At 38.4% G+C, this 22,169-nt stretch overlaps 1 protein-coding gene across 2 annotated transcripts; it reads right to left on the bottom strand.

The window, feature by feature from the left end:
* Positions 1-10,833: 10,833 nt before the first annotated feature.
* plek (pleckstrin) lies at positions 10,834-14,858 on the bottom strand (the record flags this gene model as incomplete). 2 transcript variants are annotated; one of them, XM_079229323.1, is made up of 9 exons in its annotated part: positions 10,834-11,135; positions 11,275-11,344; positions 11,426-11,509; positions 11,857-11,961; positions 12,059-12,243; positions 12,349-12,495; positions 12,772-12,964; positions 13,310-13,465; positions 14,817-14,858. In XM_079229323.1, 9 exons carry the CDS (start codon positions 14,856-14,858, stop codon positions 10,996-10,998), a joined length of 1,122 nt encoding a protein of 373 aa, XP_079085449.1. In that variant the 3' UTR covers positions 10,834-10,995. The 2 variants fall into 2 exon arrangements, with proteins under 2 accessions (XP_079085449.1, XP_079085450.1); XM_079229324.1 differs by having other exon boundaries at positions 12,349-12,440; positions 12,783-12,964.
* Positions 14,859-22,169: the final 7,311 nt, after the last annotated feature.

The following is a 22,169-nucleotide window of genomic DNA, read 5'->3' as shown; positions in this document are numbered from 1 at the left end:
GAAAAGGAGAAAATCAGATTGGACCTGTTCCAGCCCTTAAGGATTGGGACAGGTCTCCAGCTTTAGAGTCTGGAAGAAACTTCTGTTATCAGGAGAGGGGTGCCATTCTGTGCAGGAGGAGAGAAGAGAGAAGAGGTGTTTATTCACCACCTCTAAACGTAACCATTTCTCTTAGTTACTTGTGACTTTTAAACTGTTTGATTTAATTTAATTTTTTGTATGTAAGATAAACTTTGAATAAAACTCGGCCTTATCGTAAGGGACTGAAACCAAACCAAGGATTCTGGTTCTTTAAAACAATTTAAACTCTCTTTCCCTGTCCATCCACTGTGAGATACAGAAGTGACGACTGAATCTACCAAAGAGACTTAAGGTAAGTGTCTTTGGGTGAAGACTTTTGCAGTGTTTGTCATAATGATGAGATGGTGTCAACATAGGTAGAGAGAAGGTATAGACGATATACGTACTCGCTTGATAAGGGTTGAGAGGAGTTACAGCCTACCGCAGGGGACATAGAGCGCAAGCTGTAAAACACCCTCGACAAAACCTATAACTTATTTTGAAAACAACACAAAAACCTAACGATTTAGCACGGGGTGAGATAAAAGACCGAAGGCGTGATGCCAATATCGGATGAGGATTGTTATTTCCTCCGGGATCACTAGGATAATAGCCGTTTTGTGATGTTGTATCCTCTCACCAGGTGGTATACAGTCTGACTCGTGCGTGTGTGTGTGCGTGTGTGTGTGTGTGTGTGCGTGTGTACTTACGTACGTACGTGTTGTTCACCTGAGAGAGCAGTGATCTGTTTCTTGACCTGCCATCAGGAGCAGATGACTCGAACCAGAGAACGACAATGAAGTTATTTCTAATGTTCCCTGTGCTTGGCTTCAACTCCACTAGACTTCGTGTTAACCTATTCCTTGCATAGAAATGAGGCTGAGGTGGAAACAAAAGTTTCCTTAAATGGTTAAGCAGTTTGACTGTCATCAGATCCAGCAGGATAACTCTGTCCAGGAAGCCACATTTGACATTAACAAGAAGTTGCGTCGTTCTTCTCCTCCTTGCTGAAGGTGCCTGGCTCATTCTGGTAAGGTCTTCATATTAATCCATTTCTCAAAACACAGAGACCTTTCTTTTCCTTAAATGGAAATTGAATTTCACTTTTCATAAAAATTGCAAAACTCACTTTCTCAACTATCGGCATCCATGTTATATCCATCTGCAGGGCCTTCGACCAGCAAACTCACATATAGGCTTGCCTAGCCGGCAGTGGTGATGTGCTTTTACAAACTGAGAAAGCAGGTGTCAGCAAGACATCCTAAAGTGTCTTGCGGGACTTGAATAAAAGGCCTCTCCATCCCAAAGTCCTGGGCTGGATTTCAGTCCCTGTCAATTTGGTGAAAAACACTTAAATACAGAGCACAATGATATAAATTACTGTGATAAACTCCACTTCTATGCCCTTTATCTATGTGTTCAAAACACCTAGTCTCTCCACAGCATGGTTAAATAAAGTTCAGTGACCCCAAATTAATTCCAATATGTGTGTTTATTGTATGTGTTTGTTCAGCAAAGTCTTGGAAAAAAATATATGTCTGCAAAAAAATCTTTATATACATCTATATATATCTGCAAAAAAAGTTTTAAAAGATATTTTGATCATTACTATAAACATCCAGCATGAGTATGAGCAAGGTGTATCAAAAAAGAGTCCTCGAGAGTTCCTGAGTAAAAAAAAAGGGGGGGGGGGGCAGGGGGCAGTGATGAAAAAGGTAGCATATTTTGTTTTACGTCAACGTATTGGGAAACCAGGACGGTGAGGACACTAACCTGGGGGGGAGATAAATGTCCCACCTATCTCATCTATCGACATGCTATGTAATTATGTCTCCATTATTCAGACGTTATAATGTGTGTCACAGCTCAGTGGAACTCATCCAAATGCACAATTATTTGTCTAAATAGAGGGGAAAAGAGACTCACTAAACATGTACAAATGCATCCATATGTGTGCATAATTCCTGCACCATTGCCATATAAAGTGTAAACAGAAAACGCTCAGTGTGGCCCTGGATTTGATCATCACTCGTCCATTTGACAAATAAACAGAGGCACAATTACCTCTTTAGATCAACAGGTGTAACAGTCTTGCCAGGAGCTAGCATGTTCAGAGGACTAATATATTTTGGACATCTTATCCAGGGCTGTTAAGACCACCATGTCCCTTAGATTGCAGTTTAATGCAATGTTTGTGCACTTCCCTTAGTTACATTGCCTACAGCTTTGCAGGCGAGAGACATCCTGTGACAGAAAATCATTGCTGGTCATGAATAATGATTCACTTGAAAACAATTTGATCAATACTGTTTCTTTAACAGCTTAAATGAAGCACTGTTCATTTGTCTCCTGAGATGTTTTTTATTTTAAAGAACAATCCTCTTGTATTTTGTTCACAATTGTCTAAAATATAATTTAAAAGTTAATGCAGTCACACACAAAAACTAATACAAATGTTCAAATTAATTCTAATAGACCCTTTTAATTTCAAAAATCAGCATACTATGAAGAATATATCAAGTGTTAGAGGACTTATGTCTCAACAGGATTTGGGGAAACTTGTCCATGCATTTATCTTCAGTAGACTTGACTACTGTAATGGTGTGTCCACAGGCCTCTGTAAAAACAAGGTAAATCATTTAAATCCAGATTGAAGACTTTTCTGTTTGTTGTTGCCTGTAATTGAAACACATTCAAGAATATTAATTTATGCATCTCAACACTGCATGTTATTTCTTAAACTGCCCTGCAGCCTTTATTCTATTTTTTGCTTTTTGACTGTTTTTGACTGTTTTGAAATTAATGTTCCTAATTGTTTTTAAATCTTGTTTTCTTCTGCATTATGTGTTGATGCTTTTAATGGTTTTATGTAAAGCACTTTGAATGGCCTTGTTGTTGAAATACACTATACAAATAAACTTCCCTTGCCTTCAATAAGTCCCACCCATCAAACTCATTTTAGAAATCCATTTTTAAAAAGTTCAGTTATACATAAAACCCTGTGGAGCCACCATCAGCAGAGTATGTACACCTTAACACACCTTTAACTACTTCTACATGCAACCCACTGAAGGTAAACTGATGCTGCTTTTGCTTTTAAATGATTGCAACTCTAATCAAGACCTGCCCCGCATTACAGGAGCAGTTTCTGTTACGTTTTAGCATAATTTGCTGGACCCAAAGCGACTCAAATGCACAATCAAGTTATTGAGGGAATGTTTTGCAAACTAGGGGGAGGAAGGGTGGAATGAGGTTGGGTTTGGGGAACGGCGTAGCACAAAGCTGGTGGAGAGCATGGCTGGCAGAATGGCTGGAGAAGATGGCATCAGGATCAGGAGGGAGGGGGAAGCTACCACGACCACCAGCACGCACGCACACACACACAATTGTATTGCCTTCTGTCTTGATCGCCGGGTGATGCCATGTGACCTTTTTAGCTGTTTTCACTGCAGAATCAATTTGACATCCTTCAAATGAGACCGTTCTGTCTGCTTCTCAATCGTGTTTTCATTTTTCCGAAGATTTGATCATATTTGTTCATGGAGTGCAGTTAGTGACAGTGTGGGCTCCATAGCTCCGAGAGCATGATGGAGTCGCAGCAAGGGGGCGGGGCTAAGCGAAAGACCATTTTTGCTCTGAATCATCAATCATGAAATTCACATGACCCCCAAAGCCATGCTATAGAACTTACAGAAACAGTAAGACCTGCTCAGCATGGTTGTAGAAAACCCTGACGGTAATGCTTTTGACTAAACTGATTGCAATTTTAAAAATGAATGAACCATTGGGTAACTTTGAATATGCAATCTCGTTTGTTATAAATCTGTGGGTGCACTGTAACAATACAACCCTTAAGCCACATAGAAAATCTGATAAAGTTATAGGACATAATTAAGTAGGATGCATGTGTGTCATTCTAATCTTTAAGGCAGCGTCACATTGGACGCAGCGTCCCCACCAGGCATGACATTAAACAGGAAGCCAGTTGTGTCATTAGTTGTTACTGTGGCTCAACCCTCTCATCACTGGGCTGGTGAAGTGATAACGGGCTGTCTCAAGACGTTACCCACCATAAACATCAGAGAGTACGAGGAGGAGGACAAGTAAGCAAAACTGGCCAAGTACACAAGCTCCCATCACCTATCAACTCCAAGACCTTCCATCAATAACAAACTCACCAGCTCAGGTACCAACAGGCTTGAGACTTTTGGCAATCACACCTTTCAGTTGCTTTTGGTATGGATCGGTATGCTCTTTGTCAAGCATGAAGGCTCTGTGACGATACAGGTGATGGATTTCTTTGAGCAGAACAACAGACCAAAGTTATGGCATTCATTAAATAAAATAACAGAGTAGTTTGGCTCTTGTCCTTAAAAAGGACGAGCCATTTCACTCTGCTGTTCACAATGACATTCTACTAGTCCTATTAATATAGAAGTTAAAACTTTCCTTTGACCTACATTGTAATATTTAAATAGAAATGTAACACGTTGTGTATTAATTAAACCAAAACAATTAGTTTGAGACATATTGACTATCAAATAATAACTAGTAGTAGTGCGATTCTGAAATATGTGATTATTGAACTGTTGCGTTGAACTCTTGTTCCTTTTCAAAACTTCTTTATTTACGCTGCATTGCACTGGTCATTTATTGTGACCTGGACACAAATCCAATGAGCCTCCCCGGTGTGAGGAGAGTAAGAGAATTAAGGGTTCTGGTTTGCTGGCTTCAGCAATAGCTTCTCCTCCACCTCAGGGATAATAAGAAAATAAGGACAAAAGTTCTTTTCTGTTTTTTTGTTATACTGTCCTTTAAACTGGAACTTTTAGTTAATATTCAAAGACACAATCATCCTGTGTGGAAAGTACATACTCTCCAGAACGAAATACCTCCAAGCATGACCTTCAGAGGGACAAATTAGGAGAATCATTTCAATCATCCTTGACCTTTTGTCTGTCTTCTTGTTTGTTCAAAGTGGATTACTGCAGAGGGAGACTTGCACTACTCATAAAAAATGGTTTTGGCAAGCAATTTCTTGCAATAATGACCATCACTCACAAGTATCATTAAAGGTCTTTTTTCAGAAGTAGTTTTAGTTATCTAAAAATAAACTATATGGCTGGCAGATCATAAAACACTCATGAGTCATGTTTTCTTCATATCAATTATGTTGAAAGTCTTTTAGAAAAAAGCTTTTCTAAACTTCACTTGTTTCATAAATTACAGCGTCTTGTTTAAAACAATATGTTATTCCATAGAGTGCTGTCGGAGAGATTGAAGAGATGACTACTGATGTATTTGTGAATGAATATATTTTGGTGCAGGTGGACTATGGTTTTATTAAGGACAGGACATTTCAGCAAAAGCCTAAACTTGTTGATGCATCTAAAATATGCAAATAGTATTGTGATGGTATGACTGTTATGACATCAAATACAAAGACACATTGTAGGAACCTTTAAAAAAAAGTAGCTTTACTTAAACTAATTAACCCAATCAGTGTCGTCGGTGTGAGTGCAAGACAAAATATAAAGTTTGACTAAAGCAACGTAACAAAACCAAACCAAAGCAGCAGGGCTTTACAGGCCCAGGTGTCCACAGCTGTTGCGGAAGCTCTATCTGTAGAAAAACACAGAAACAGAATTGGTATTGGAATCTGCCTCTGGGTATTTAAAGGCAGAGCCAAGAGAGTGAACACCGAATTATCATTATTTAGAATGGGACACGAATATCCTGCATTTATCTGTGTAAGTAAACAAGGGAGTGAATTGTGAGGAGAGTATCATACTCAGTGTCAACCATGCAGTGAGGTTTGACGAAGCTGTCATGTTCTTATTAATGGATCCAGCTTTTAGGAAATTCAGTCATCCATCATGAGAAATGATTCTGTTATTATTTTGTTGCAGACAGTTGTTGCTGCATAAGAGTATCTTATAATTTTAGAGAAAATTATTTATCCAATCATGCTGGCCTGGCATGCCTATAATTCCTAAAATAGTCTTACCGGGTCCATTGATTTGGATGAGTTATCCCTGTCAATTGTACTTATAACCATTCAATAAATGCACATGTGTGCATCAGCTAAGATGTAGATAATACAAGCAACACATTAGCAATTGTCAGTCTTGAATTTGTAATATTAAAGAAAGAAAGAAACAGAGAAAAGAAACATGCACTCATCCCCCTTAGCTAGAGTTGCCCCAAAATATTGACCAAAATATTGACCAAGCCTGCGTCACAACCAGATCTTTAGAGTGGGCTTATCTTGTTTCCTTTTAAAAACTGCTCCAGATGCTCCCTCCCTCACATCTCCCTCTGATTTAACCGCCCTGCCTTGTCTCTCCCTGTTATTATCAAAAGGAAAAAATGTAGCTCACAATGCCGAACCCACAGCAAAAACACACTATTTTGTAGCTCTATGCGGATTCGGGACACTTTTAACCACAGGCTATATTTTCATACTCATCAAACCATTCATCCCCTCTTCAGCAGGGCGCCTGAAGGGTTAGACCTATATCCAACAAAAGACCTTTTGCACTTTTGTCGATTAGGTTTCATCATTTGTGTTACTTAATAAATCCTAAAGTACCTGGAATATATCTTTGCACGAGGAAGAAAAACCCAACATCTTAATGTGTTGGCTGAAGACATCAGAACCTTTGAAGCTACAACAAACGTTTGGACATTCAGTACTAATTGTAAATGCTGTTCATCGGTGATAGGTACAATCTGCAGACATGGTCTGTGTGTGTTGAAAAGTTGATGGAAGATATGGCTTTTAGTCAGTGGAGCTTTGAAGGACTCCGTCTGGGCAGAAACTGACCTGCAATCTGACAGCAGGCCACTGATCAAATCTCAAAACTCATGTTTTTTAAGAGCAGACATGTATAAAAGACTCTTCTTGGTGAGCCTCCACTCAAAGATGAGATAAGCTTTGCTCCATGCTTGTCAACAAAGGCCTCTCAAAATAACAATTTGGCCAAACTCAGAGGCTGCCTAAGGTTACTGATTCCATATACATGGGAGATACACTTTAAAAAGTTGTTCGTCGTTCTTCTGAGAGTATTTTAAATTGTACACTGAACAATAGAAAAGTGATCTGCATCCTACAATTTAGTTTAGTTGCAGTGCCACTATCTTCCAGTAAGTCTTGTCGCTTAATGGATCAACCGTTTTAGAGATGACTGGTAAAACCTTCGATTCCGTGATCACTTGTTTGATGTTTCCATAGAAATGTTCTATTTGACATATCTCCTTCCTGCTTCTGTTGACAAATATCTACACGAATATGGTAAGTTGTCCTTATTGACAGTTAAACAATAAATGCCTAGCAAAGCTCATGATAAATGAATGCTGCAAGAAGACACATTTCACATTAATTCCCCTCAGATTTTGAGTGCTGGAGTGTGGGCATAATGCTTGAAATGTCAAAAGAGAGAAACACTAGTACTGGCAAAGTGTCCACTTAAGCGTGGACTTGATACAAAAGTGTTTTCCTGTCTGTCGATTTACAATATTTTCCCAATTTTTTGTTCTGGCTCCTTCTCCCTCTTTCCTAGCAGACTTCAAAAATGCATTGAATTAATTTGTATGGAGATTAGCCTGCTTACACATACTTGGTACATATTGGTGTATTTGGCACATATTTACTTTATTCTAGACATATTCAACTCTATTGTAGCTGCATTGAGTTTTTATCAACTTAAATTGCAAAAGTTCCTCATTAGTGAGGTTAAACATTACAATGAAGAACACTGCATTCTTCTTTAAATAAACAAGATACAGTCACATTGGTTCAGAAATCATTCATCACTTTTTATTTAATTCATTATAATATCTGTTGTAGAACATTGGTGCCTATACGTTAGAATACAAACTCTCCGTCTCCTACTCTTTGGGATGCTTTTCTTTTTGCTCCAGGATCAGGGTTTCACATGAAAGAGCGACTGTTTCTTTGATCTGCCACCATCACCACTGCTGGGGACTACTCTTGGATGACGTCTGCATTGAATTATTTGTTTGTTATCTTTGTAAGTTTGGTGGGAGCAACATCCCTTTCTATTTGATCAGAAAGGGAGGTTTTGAAGTTTTGGACAGGGATTGCTCGATGTTACATTTAGTTTGTGTTTTTGATCTGTTCACAGCTCTTTAATGGATCTCACTGGAAAGCGCTGCAACGTGCGACCGGTCAAGTCATTTAACTTTGCTCAGCGCCAATATTGCAACAGTGTGCATGAACATGCATGCAAAAGCATTTACATTTTCACGCACTTGATTGATTTTTGTGACCGTACGATCCTTTAATTGATTATTTAAATGTGCTGTGATTCCCACTCAGGGAACAATAGCATGTACTATTGTTACGCCCGGCCTAGGGGAGCCTGAGCGCAACATACGGATGGGTCTCCCCACCTCCCAAATTAGGACCAATGCTGCAGAGGAGTAGTTCAATGATGCTTTTATTTTCCACCAGGTGTCATAAATTCTTCAGGGTGAGCCTGGCCCAAAATAACAAACAAAACAATCTGTGCACGTAATCTAACTTCCCTACCACAAAAGGAACAAAAGAAAATACAGGTGTCTTACCTATCTCCCTACCAGAAAATAGGAGAAAACACGGCTAAACAAAAAGGGCTTCTCACCCCTACCGACACTCCTCCTAACCCCACCACCCCACGGCTCCCTCTTGTGCAGCATGGCCCGGTTGGAAGCTGGAGAGAGCGACGGCCTCCCCAGGTTCCCCCTTATATACCACCGTCCAATCACCTGCAGGAACAAAGCACGGCCAAACATATCACAGCTCCCCCCTCAGGCAGGGAGGTGAACAGCATTCAGTGATTTTTTTTCCCTACATTCATAACAACTATATATTGTGATTGATGTGAACATAATTATACAAGCTACAATTTTAATCAAGCTTTATTGAATTGTCATTTCTCCATCTTTCAAATATAAATTATAGACGTGTGTGTGTGTGTGTGTGTGTGTGTGTGTGTGTGTGTGTGTGTGTGTGTGTGTGTGTGTGTGTGTGTGTGTGTGTTTGCCAGATGAATTTACCATTAATCATTGAAATCAATTGCAATGAGTCACAGGAAGGTTAGGTTGATATATAGTGCCCTCCTGTGTTAAAATAGTAAAACACACACACACTCACATGCAGGCAGCCACAATGATGTATGTTTTTGGAATGCCAATAATTGCATTGTCACATTGGTAAACTGATCTTCTATTCGGTCTTCATATAAACACTAATACAACAGAAGACAGAAATGTAACCGGGATGCTTGCACAGTCCAAAAACAATAAATTAGTGTTAAAGTGAAATAACAGCAATGAGTATACTCTTTCCCCATGTAGAATTATGTATCACTACAGAATTATTTGTTTTTACCAAAAGTAATTCCACATATTTTAAGGGTAAAAGTGTCAGTTCAATAAATGTAAAGGGATGTTATGCAATAGGATTCAATATGTATTGATGGAGGTAAACAGCTTGTTGATAATAGGTGACAAAATGTTCCTAATGTAAATGAGATGATACATCTCACGGCTTATCTGATATTATAAATATGACTAATTCCACAGAAATACTGCTAACAACTACAGTGAGAAGACATACTCAAAGTTGAACAAGGGGATTGATCTGTAAACTGTGATGATTTAGGAGATAATTCCACCATTTAGCATTGTTTTTTCCTCCAACTGTTTGGCTACCCTGGAGGGTTTCTTTCTTGCCCTGTCAGACTTTTTTTAAGTCCCCAGATCTCAGATCTAGTATACTAATATTACTACATAATTGATGGTCAAGGGGGCCAAAGTTGTAACAAGTGGGACATTATTCTTTAAAAACCTTCACACAGACAGAAGTTGTTTTCAATGTTTTTATATAGTCATGCTGCAACTGAACCAGTCATTTTTGGCACTGATAAATTCTCTCACAGATACAGACACTGAAGTGTGAAGGCGGCATATGACTCATGAGCCGAGTGTGTTTGTATGATAGCTGGAACTATCTAAAACTTTTGAAAGACAAGAGAACAAGGAAACCACATTGGGCAGAATAGAAAGCCTTTCAACCAGAACCACAGAGCTCCTATTTCCATGTAACCATCTCAGCAGATATTATATTCAAACAGCGTGTTTAAGTTTCTGACTTGCAACCTTCTGCTAAAATAGCTGCCTTAGTGTCTTCTATGAAAAATATAGTAATATTAGCCTACTTAGCAAATAAACCTCAGCATACAGCCTATAATATATCATCGATTGACAGATGCAAGGGTTATGCAGTTGTGTGTGCTTTTAGATACCACAATGAGTTGTCTTTTTAGGGACTTGAACATATATAACAATATCCCCCATAAGGTAATAAGAAGTAATAGCTAGTTTGAGTACTACTGGGTATATAAAACTATTATGCAGGTAGTTGCTTTTGACAATGACTATGAAGTTTCATTTATGTAATATCACTATAATGGGTCAAATATGTTGCGGTAATAATAGGACAAAACATAATTACACCACAATTACTATTATAAAAAAATGTAGTATTATAAATAGTAAGTACCTATATATTACTCCTTATTACCATGGTTTTCCTGTGCTGGAAAGTAAATAGCTAGTGATTTAAAGACATTGCTACACGTTATAATACCGTGACTCATTTGCATACAAACATGTAATTAGGCATTGCCGATAAAAAAAAGATTGAACCATTGTAACCTTTATTTATTTTCATACGTGCACAATAACATCACAACATTAGTTTGATAGTGTATAGAGGAGTGAAACTTGATAGTTACTAGAAGGACCAAGCACTACTTCAGCTTGCTGACACATGAAAACTTTGCTGACACACTTTTATGCAATTAGAGACATTTCAAACGTGGCATTTTACAATCAATAGGTTCAACTGTGACTGCCTCACTGCTCCTATTATTTTCCACTTTTCGACACTGCCTGTATTGCATTGATCCACTCCTTTCTTTCTTCTGCTGCGGCAGCTTGGAGGAAGTAATGAGTCTCATCTGAGGTGATGATCTCAAAGAGGTTGCCGTCTATGTCATACTTTTTGGCTGAAAACCGGAAAAGATGAGTAAAAGGAGTTAAAAAGGATGAGTTGATGAGAAACTACTGACAGTAAACACCAATGAAATGTCCTGGTCACAGTGGGGATGATACATGGCATGTGCTTTCATGTGACAGTCCACTCACCATCAGGCACATACTCCACAGCTGTAACTACAGACCCACGGAGATGGATCGAGCCCAGAGGATCATCACCCTGACAGAAAGAAAAGTAAGAGACTGTCGTTCATATGTTCTGTTCTTTCTTATTTCAGCTTGTACGAGTTAGTATATCTACCTTTGTAGGATCATAGTAATGCATATAAGCAGGGTCGTCTCTCAGTACAAACTTTCGCACCTTCCAGTTTCTTCTCTTATGTCCCTGTGATGAAATAAAGCAACATGCTTTATCTGATTTGTTTCAACATTACTAGACAGCCAACGTGGCAATGTGCAAAAAGGAGACTTCCTCTTACAGTGAATGTGACAAATGAGCTGCCTTATCGTAATAACAAAAATGTTTCCCCCTTTCTACAGGTTATTTTCATCTGCATGTGTGCATGAATGTGAAAGCTCATTTAAAAAGTGTGCTGTTTTGCAGCTTCACGACACAGAACCTGGCTTCTCATGAATATATTCGTATTCTTATTAATACAGTGTAAATTAGAATCGTGAATGCATGCAGCGGAACAAAATCACTGTGATGCTTTTGCTTGCATTCTGATTCACCTGTTTCAGTAAACAGCCCTGTTTTATGATGTTTCCTCTGAATTCTTCCTTCAGAAGCGCATCTTCATCACTGGAGTAGCCCTCGCAGAAGAACCCACTGTCTGCCTGTCATAACGCACATAAACACAGATATCATGTTTAATCATCAGCAAACTTATCAATCAAATATGTCAAACGTTCAATAGTAACGTTTCAAACTTACAAAGTAATACAGTGCAGTTGTGTCATCTAAGAAGGCTGTTTGCTCTCCACCCTCTGCTCCCTCCTTTGACAGGTCTCCCGCAGGCTGAAGAAACCCCTCATTCAGGAGCCCTGTTGCTAGCATGAGGGCCTCAGGCCTATTTCTCGCTTTCTCCTTTGAAATCAGCCACTCTACCACCGTTGCACCTGGGAAAAAATAAGAATGGAACGAAAATGGAAATGCCATTGGAAAGTTAAAAAAAAAAAAAAAAATGTCCATGTGTTATATTAAAAGACCCAAGACAACAGTACCGGTGAAGCAGTGGTTGAAGACTCGTTTCTCCTGCTCCAGTTTTAACTCTTTTACTCCATCGTCTTGGTCTTTCATCAGAGTGTACAGCTCTCTGAGAAAACACAATGTAGACATTGTCAACATGTCTTGTCCTGCTATATCAATCACTAAGCACATGCATTTATCTGTTCAATAAAGACAATCCTGTCAAGCGCCACAGTTTCTCCACATCCGGTGTGCAGACTTGTGAGACTGATCGGTGGTGAACAAAGACTCTGGATGTCTGCTTCAGTCGTTACAGTGAGAGCATTTTGAAGACTATTCAACAGCTCAACAGCTGGAACAAGAGTAGCCTAACCAAGGGGGAGACTTCGACAATAATACAATTAATCTGTTTTATTTGTCTTTTCAAATGATTGTTTCCACCACCGAGAAGATTTTACAGAACACATACGTCAGGTTGATTTTGTCAGGCAGGCGAATGGAACGTCTTGTGGACCTCCTAGCAAACTTTCTTCCCCCCTCAAGGCAGGTAATCGCTCTCTTGATGTCCTTGACCCAAAACTCTCTCTCCTCCACATGTGAGGCCTGGAAGAAGTGATCCTGCTTCCTGTCCGTGGTAATCTTGAAAACCAGCTAAATGGAACATTATTAGTCAGTCACGCTGTTATATTCTATATATATATATATATATATATATATATATATATATATATATATATATATTGAATTAATTTGAGACCGCTATTATGTCTTTTTAATATATATATATATATATATATATATATATATATATATATATATATATATATATATATATATATATATTAAAAAGACATAATAGCGGTCTCAAATTAATTCAATCTTCACATTGATTGTCGTCTTGAACTCTGTTACAAATCATATTTACTAAGTTTCACATATCTAATCCTGTCAAGCCTAGTTTAGATTTTTCAACAGCTATACTTGACATTTTCTTACCATCCTCTTGCTGAAATCCTGACAAGGACTGATGAACGTGGCTCCTTTTAGAGGGATCATTCCTTTCGGAGAACGGTCGGTTTTCTTTTTATAGAATTCCACCCCATCTTCTGACAGCACTGCCCACACGGCCTTCCAGGAGTTTAGCACTGTGCCCTGAGGATAAATAAGGCCATTGACAACAGGCAGGCCCGAGCAGAAGTGTGAAAGTATTCAAGGATGTAGTTGTTACCGACAGCTTCAGAATATTTATTCTTTTTTAACACTAAAGTACTCTGTCAGTTTGAGATCGCCAGGAGAGTGAACATTTTGTTCAGAGAATGTAACATGAAAAGTACATTTTTATTTTGACAGGAATTTCTCTTTGTAAGTATACATTTTGCTTTGTGTTTTGTTTCACACAGTAAGTTTGGTAACATGAAGTGAAAGATGAATATACAGGCTTAAAAAATGAAAGTGTGAAGGAACACATGAAAATGCAGAAATGAATCTACAGTTGGGAGTCTCTCAAACTTGAGAGACGTAATACATCACCCGACAAACAGCCTCAAGTGCCTTTGTTCAATTAGAAAAAGTACAACCTGAAAAACTGGTGCCAAATACGATGTTGGAAGGAGGGAGTTTTCAAAGTGCCTCAAATTATAGGAAAAAATACACCAAATTACACCAAATGTAAACTAAATGAAAGAACAATAGCACTGAACAACCTAATCAATTCATTCAAATAGTGTTTATAAATGTTCCTCTCAATGGCATGTTGAAGACAAAAGGTCACACCTGGCTCAATCTAGAAAACAAACTGAAAGTGTGAAACTAACACATACTCAATAGACTTTTTTTTTTGTGAATTAGTTCCTGGTTACGAGGGAAATGGCTTAAGTATTAACACATTGTTTGTTTATCTGGTTGCCATTGTTATTGACAGCAGTTGGAGTTAATTTGGTCATGTGTTTGTGGATTTCAAAGTATTCGTATAGTTCATGATTGCAAAGACAGTTTATTTCCAGTCATTGCATTCTTAGGTTTTCACACTTTTTTTTATGATTGCTAAATGGTCAAACACAACCTACAAAACACATTACATGTTTACTCTCTGGGTTGTGGACAGAAGCAGGAACTTGAGTTTTGGTGGCATCTATACACAGAAGTGTGTAGTTCTGCAGCAACCTTCGAGTGAATCGCACGTCCGTTCCTCTCGGTGCTTTGACTCGGAACAACATTCCTCTTTACCAGCACTGGTTGTCGAGACATTTTTTGAATGTTTATTTATTCATGTCTGTCACAGTTAGGGTGATGGCTGCTTCTGGGCTAACCATAAAATGACTTTAACTGAGACAGTGTTCTTCGCCACTGCTGCCATCTCCTCTCGGTGAAAAAACTCAAAAGTGGTACTTGTCAAACCTCGTATAAATCTCCTACATTCTGCAATTTATGTCATATATATGTTAGACTTGTTGTGATTAACATGTTCCAACAGTGGATCGTGTTTTCTTGTAATTATTCTTACCTTTTTCACCAAGTATCCCTCTCTGATCTGTTGTGGCTCCATGATCTTTAGTACTTCAACTTTCGTCACTTGTTCAGTGACTGACAAAAACTTTCCCAATTCTCTCTCTCTCTCTCTCTCTCTCTCTCTCTCTCTCTCTCTCTCTCTCTCTCTATCTATCTCTCTCTCTCTCTCTCTCTTTCTCTCTCTCTCTCTCTCACACACACGCTCACACACACACATACAAGCAGGAAGTTGTGCGATTGGGTGTGTGACAGCGCTGTGTGGTCAACCAGCTTCCTCTTCTGTGTGGTATATTTAGTTACATCAACTGTGCTCGGCTGATGTCTCTAACCTTCATAGTAAAGAATATAAAGATGTATTTTGATAGTTCTGATGAAAATACCAAAGTTACAAATTATCTTGGACTCACTGCAGCAAAGCTCAACTCTTTAAATTAAAACAGAGGACATTGGAAAAGAAACAAAGCGAAGCTCAGATGGAACAGCCGTATGATCGAACAGTAAATGTGGCCCAGATCTAGTCACCTTCAAAGTAAATATTTGTCTCTGCTGTGTTTATAATTGAGCCTTTTCCTTTACTGGACTTTTGTTTTTATGTAATTATATTTTATTATATTATAGTATTTTTGAATGGCACCAGAAATAAACTTGTGTCACCCTAATGCCGTGTTCACACCAAAAGAGTTGCGAAATATTCGCGCGACCAGATCACATGTTAAGTCAATGTACAAGCGCGAATGGTTGCGAAAAAGCTGATTTTTCGCTGGGCGGCGCGATAGAGGCGAAGTGGCGTTGCGAATATTTGCAACTCTTTTGGTGTGAACACGGTGCACTTTTGTATTTCCGATAAACCTGCTGACCATCTGTGTGCATCATATCTCTAAATTTAACTAGAGTATGAATAACTAGAGTGCATGATTTAACTACGAGTGGGTTGATCACAGCGGCTGACCTGAGTCAGACCACAGTGGGCCTATTTCTGGCAAAGATTCCTCTTTTCCTGATTGCTGTGGCAAAAGAAAAAGACTATATAACAACAAAGGGAAAACAGCTTTAAAAAAAGTCAGACTGCAATACAGTTGTATTAATTTATCTAACTTCAGGAGATGTATGTGTATGTAAAAGTATAGAGCAATGGGAACATAAGACTTAGGAGTAACATACTACACGATACACTATGTATTTATTAATCATAAAGATGGAGAGGATTTCTGAATTGCACGGTTGTCCACCCAACTCTTAAAAACCATGCAGGCTGAACTCTTAACTTCCGTTGCAACAAATGTCACTCACCCCTTATCAGAAACGGTCACAGCATGTTGTTTCACAAATTGTAGTCATTTTATGGCGAGAAAGGAAGTCTTTGTATCCGCTTCAGTGAAAAAAAATTCAGTTTGCATGTGCATGTTTGACTTGTTTACTGAATCAATATGCAACATGTGTTTAGTAATACGTTTTACTTTATTTCCCTCACAGTAAATTATCTAATTCAACAAACAATATAATACAGCACAAGTTATATATGCTGTGCTTCAAGTGTATATTTATTATCCTTATTTATCTGCATGAAGCAATAACACAATAGCAGCAAAATATGGCACACTTGTGGAGACATTGACGTTTACTGACTTTCTGTTCAGCCCAATTGTGATTCTTTTTTTGTGATCAATTTTTTTGTTGATTTTCTAGATATGCATATAAAGAAAAAGTTGTGTACAATACATGTATATAAAAGATACACATGCATATAATCATACAAATAAAAATAACAATACATAGAAGTATACCCGCAAATACACATACATATGTATATACGAAGATACACACCCTCATACATGTACACATATACACACACACACATACACATACACACGTATATATACATATACACACATACACATACACATATACATACATACATACATACATACATACATACATACATACATACATTCATACACACAGTGTTAATTACCCCCTCCCACTATTAGCGACACCCTCCCCCCTCATACATTATCATACATTGTTGGATTTTGCTTAAAGCCGTAGACCAGGATGAAATAGTTTTTTCTTTAGCACCGTGCATTCTAGCTATTGAGAGTTCCATGTTCACCACGTCAAGATAACTAGCTAACCACTGGGGTTTCGTAAGGGTATGAGGTGGACTCCAACGCATTGCCAGCATTTTCTTTGCGGCTGTCAGGCCGGTTAATGATTTTAAACGGTTTTGATGCTGTGATAATTGAAGTGCGGAAAAGTAATTAAGGAGCAGCACTGCAGGAGTGCATGGAACTACATAGTTCAGGATCTTTGTCAAAAAACTACAACCTTTTTCCAAAAAAGATTAACATCTTTACAAGACCAAAACATGTGCATGAAGGTGCTTACAAGTTCTTCTGTACAAAGGGTACATATTGATGATGTAATTGTTTTCATTAAGAAACTTTCCCTCGGTGTATAATAGGTTCGGTGTAAAAAGTTTAGGTGAATCTGCTGATGGTTGGGGTTTTTCGAGGTTCCAGTTGTGCCTTTCCAAATATAATCCCAGTCCAACTGCACATTCTCTGACATGTGTTTGAGGTATTTGGCCCAGACCTGTTCAATATGTAAGGTTTTGTAAGAAGATACAGAAAATAATCAGTACAGTTTGGATACTAATCGCTTGGTTTGGCCTTGTGTATTCAAAATAGAATGCAGATGATGTGATCCCAAAGTGTCCCCAATTGTGATTCTGAAAGATACAGTTTGTGGTAATGCAATTCACATGGATGGCACGTACTCATACTAAAACCACAGTAACAACAGGTTATTCTTGTGATGTTGCTACAGTTCCTCTAGAGGGTGTCAGAAACACATGAGAAGCAAAATAAGATGAACAAAATACATTTTGTAATGCATGGAAGGGAAAAAAGGATGAGATAAAGAAAAGAAAAAAGGTTACAGATGGAAATGATTGAACAGAAATATAAAAGTGATGATAAAAAAAAGTGGATAGTTCATCAGAATTAACACAAAAACCATGTGCAGCATTATCATATAAGCAACCGGAGCACATAAAACAGGTGAGAATTATTATAATATATCTGATGTGTTCATTAATCCTCCACATGGGAAGAAGGTTTTAATCAACCGGTGCTTTTATCATAAGACCATGCGGTGAAAAATCACTTTCTGATGATGATCTCATTCCCATGGATGTGGATCACATGGATGTTCTCTGTGGACATGGCATTTATCAAAAGGGACACTGGCTACTGGGTTTGTGTTGGCCTCCAATTATGCTTTCCTCTTTCCAATGCTGTGAATGCACATCAAAGGGGAAGGGGGGCTGTAGCTTATGACTTTATTAATGAATCTCGGAGCACTGAGTTTCATTAACTGTCATCATAAGAGTCATCTCCCTGCAGGGCTCGAGGTATGGAATGTTAATTTCACAGGGAAAACAAAGACTGAAGCGAAGAGGACACATCTCTCGTTCTAATAAAGAGCAGTCGTCATCAAGGACATTTCTAGAAAGAAAAAAACGACAAATGCATGGTCTTCTTTGCATGAGACACATCATGGTGCAATAACAAAAGCTCCGAGGAAGGTAATCACAATCATAACGTCATTTGGTTTGGTGTACTTAAAGTATATCTCTGTATCTCTTCACCACTTTGCTGCCTTTTTATCTCCATGTGGCGGTATTATGATGGCAAACTGTACATCCTGGGAATATAGAGAGAAAAAACAGATTAGTTAGCACTGGGCTTGAACAGGAGACGAGCAAAGTACTGTAAGCATGATGAAACTGAAGAAACAGGACATCTTAAAAAAGAAAAACTTCTCTCTTCCAATCTCATAAACCCTTTTCCCAAGGTGAAATAACCAATGAATATCCATTGTAGAACACCTGGAGGAGTACTTATGATATCAGAACCATTATTATAAGGCACTGAAAGGTTCTATATAATATAAAATGCTCGTTCCAGCTTCCTGGGGAGTAAATAGAGTTTGCACACTGTACAGGTAGATATCCTGTGGCACAGACCATGTGTTGCTTGGCACCCGCATATTTCTTCCACTCTGTTCTGTAAAACTGTAACCGTAAAGGTGAAGATTCTCCTCAGATCTTGACTGAAAACCACAAAGTAAAAGTTAATTTTTCATTTGCAAGAAACAGTCATGCTTTTACTTTGAGTAAATGTTTTGCCAACAAATCGAAATATTGTTTTTCATTGAAACATTTCTCAATTATGGTATACTAATATAGTATTGAGGGAATTTACTCAAGAACTGTACTAAAATATTTCTAAATTAACAATGGATCCTATAACTACTCACATGTTAAAGGAGTCGGTCCACAGATAATTATCCCCCTACTATGTAGTTTCCCCACATCTCTACTGAGTTATTTAATGTCTTACAGTGCATTCTTTTTATTTAGTTTCGCAGCCTTCAACTTTAGTGTTTTGAATACATGTAATTAGTGTAATTTTCAGCTGCTTGCTAACAAGTGTACCATTAAAGTGTGAGGATATCACCATATTGTGTTTACAGCTTATTTCCGCTGCTCCTGAGAGGCCAAATGCATCAACTTTAAGTACTACTGTTTTGACAAGTAATTGTCCTTTACATGAGTATTTATTTACCGCAGTGCTTTATATTTATAGTCCACTAGAACTCAAGAGCAAATCTACTTTTTACTTATGAAGCTCCAGCGTAACTTCAGTCAGGAAGACCGCCATTTATTTCTCATACATCTGCCAATAACTCCTCAAACATGCTCACTCATTATTTCCTTGCTGTCATTGTTCGGGGCTGTCAATCATGATATCAGCTGTTTAGATCAGATGGTCTCCTCTCTCCAATAAGCACAATTAAACAATGACATTGATAGCCTATCATCTTGCTGCTGTCTCTTTTAAATATGACCGTCTCTCTACCTTCAGTTCATGTTGCCCTCCACCTCCCCATCTCTGCCCAGTCTTCGCAAAACCATCCGCTTCATCAACTCATCATTCTATCAGCCTCATCAGCATCACCATCAGACCAGTGACTGGACTCCACGGGGGGATTGATCTGGTTGCTGATCGGGGCAGACGGTGCTCAATTACAAATCTCCCAGTAGAGTCCCAGCGCCAAAGACTCTGAGACTTTATCATCACATATCACCTGTTACAATAAACAATTCTCTTTTTGATAAATGTCCATATCTGACTTGTCTCTCCTGATTGAACTACATTCATTTGACAGATGTCGCTATTACGCAGATAGTAAGAAATTAGCTCCACCTTTACAATTTAATTTAAAATGCTGCTAACAATACATTAGTATTAATAATCAAAAATGTCAAATAATAAAACATGTGCAATTATGTATAATATGTTGTTAGTATATCTCTTTAAGTCAAAGGTTCAAAGCAGAACTACCTTTTTTTCTTGGAATTCAATATTTTTGTTATGTTATTGACAGTTTTTTTTTCAACCACTCCTAGTACAGTAACAGCAGTATAGGAGGAGTTCTATGTTGCTCCACTTTTGAGATCACTTCCATTTTTCTTCCTCTCTTTCCCCTTATTGAACAGAGCAATAAATACTGTATGTGTTGTTCCCCCAGTTGTCCCACCCTTTGCCATAGCTCTTGTTTTGCAGCACAGGCATTGAGACATCTTCATCCCAGTCCTCTGTACCTCACAAGCACCATCAATAATTCTGCTAAAGAGTGCACTGAGCTGAAAATGGGAGGGGAGGTTGTTTGGATGGGGGAGGGGGGGCAGTTGATGGCTTTTCCACGGCACACTCAATCTCTCTACCCCCCTTACATTCCCATTGTGCCCCCACACTTCCTTGCATGACCTTCTGCTATGTTGTTTATCATTTTGTGCTTCATGGACGACAGGCACACACAACAGGCACACAGCCTTTAGCCCTCACATAAAGTAGGCACTCTGGGGCTGAAGCAGGTTCTCAAGAGGGCTGTTATATAGTCATGAGCAGTGGTCATTATGAATCCGTGCAAATGTTGGAAAGAGACTGAGTTATTGTAAGTAAAAGATAGCAGATATTATGGATGGAATTTAATTAGTGCTTGAAACACATTCAGTGTATTGAAAAGCTTTGAGCCTTTTAATATGGATGACATTCAGAGCACTTTAAATCATAGCATATACTTATTAAAGAATGTGTACAGAATGAACAACATTTCAACTTGTTTTAATTCTCTAAGTAATTACACAAACCATTCGGCAATTACTTCTCAGCAAATAACACAACATGGTCAAATAACACACCATGGGCAATTACTTCGAACCAAATAACACAACATGCATTACAATCCAGCACTAATTTGATACAAAAATATACAATATATTGTACTAATGTCATGTTATCATTCACCTTCATACACATTTTTTATTGTTTCTTATAAAAATATAGAGACATATTTAAACAGGATTTCCACAGTGTGCAAACAAACTCATGCGTCTCTGATCTATAACTTTATATCGAGTCCCCCTACGGTGATTTTTTCTAATTACCTCTTGATTCAATCATCTGTTTGGATGTAAAATAAAATGAGAGATAAAGGGCAAAGACATCAAGTTCACAGCCTGAATTGACAACAAAGTGAAAGTAATACAATTCTGGAGAAGATGGCCCACTGTGGTGGGACTAATAAACCTGCAGGCCAGTTCGGAAAGAGGAGGCGGCTCCTCCATTCTGCCAATTAAATGAAGAGGAAATGAAGGGATAAGCAGTTTCACTGGGGATCAGAAAAGACGGATAGTGCTGTGAGCCCCGCAGGGGACTAAACCGCATCGCCGCCACCACCTTTGTGATGCTGACAGCCTCAAGGAACAAGCACGCTTATTTATTTTCATATTTATTTTCATATTTATTTCTAATCTCTCCGTGCCATTGCTAGCGACTCCCCTCGTGAGTTTAGTTCTCAGGCAAAACTATGCTAATGTGATCTTTTTCAGTATATTTGCTCTTATGCAGATAAGTCTTCTTATCCCTTGCCACACAGCTGCTTTGCTGCTGGCTATTTCTGCCCATTATTTAAGTGCACACACTTCAAAAATGTTTCGTGGATTTTCATATGATTACATGGTACCTGTAACTATTGAGACAGCCACATCGTGGCAACATCAAATGCGGAGGCTGAGAGATTCGAAGTGTCTTCATGAGCCTTGTCTGTTTTAAAAGGATTGATTTGAGTAACAGCCCAGAGCCACTAAGGTGATTTGTTCTCATCATTGGACCAAAGCACTGATGTGGTCTATCCATATGTCTGTTCAATCTCAGTGCCCTGAAGATTATCTGGATTTCTCCGGCTTTTACATGAGTTATATTTTATCTGTAGCACTTCG

Source organism: Taurulus bubalis (assembly GCF_910589615.1).
Source record: "Taurulus bubalis genome assembly, chromosome: 14".
NCBI lineage: Eukaryota > Metazoa > Chordata > Actinopteri > Perciformes > Cottidae > Taurulus > Taurulus bubalis.
This window is presented reverse-complemented; position numbering and strand designations above follow the sequence as displayed.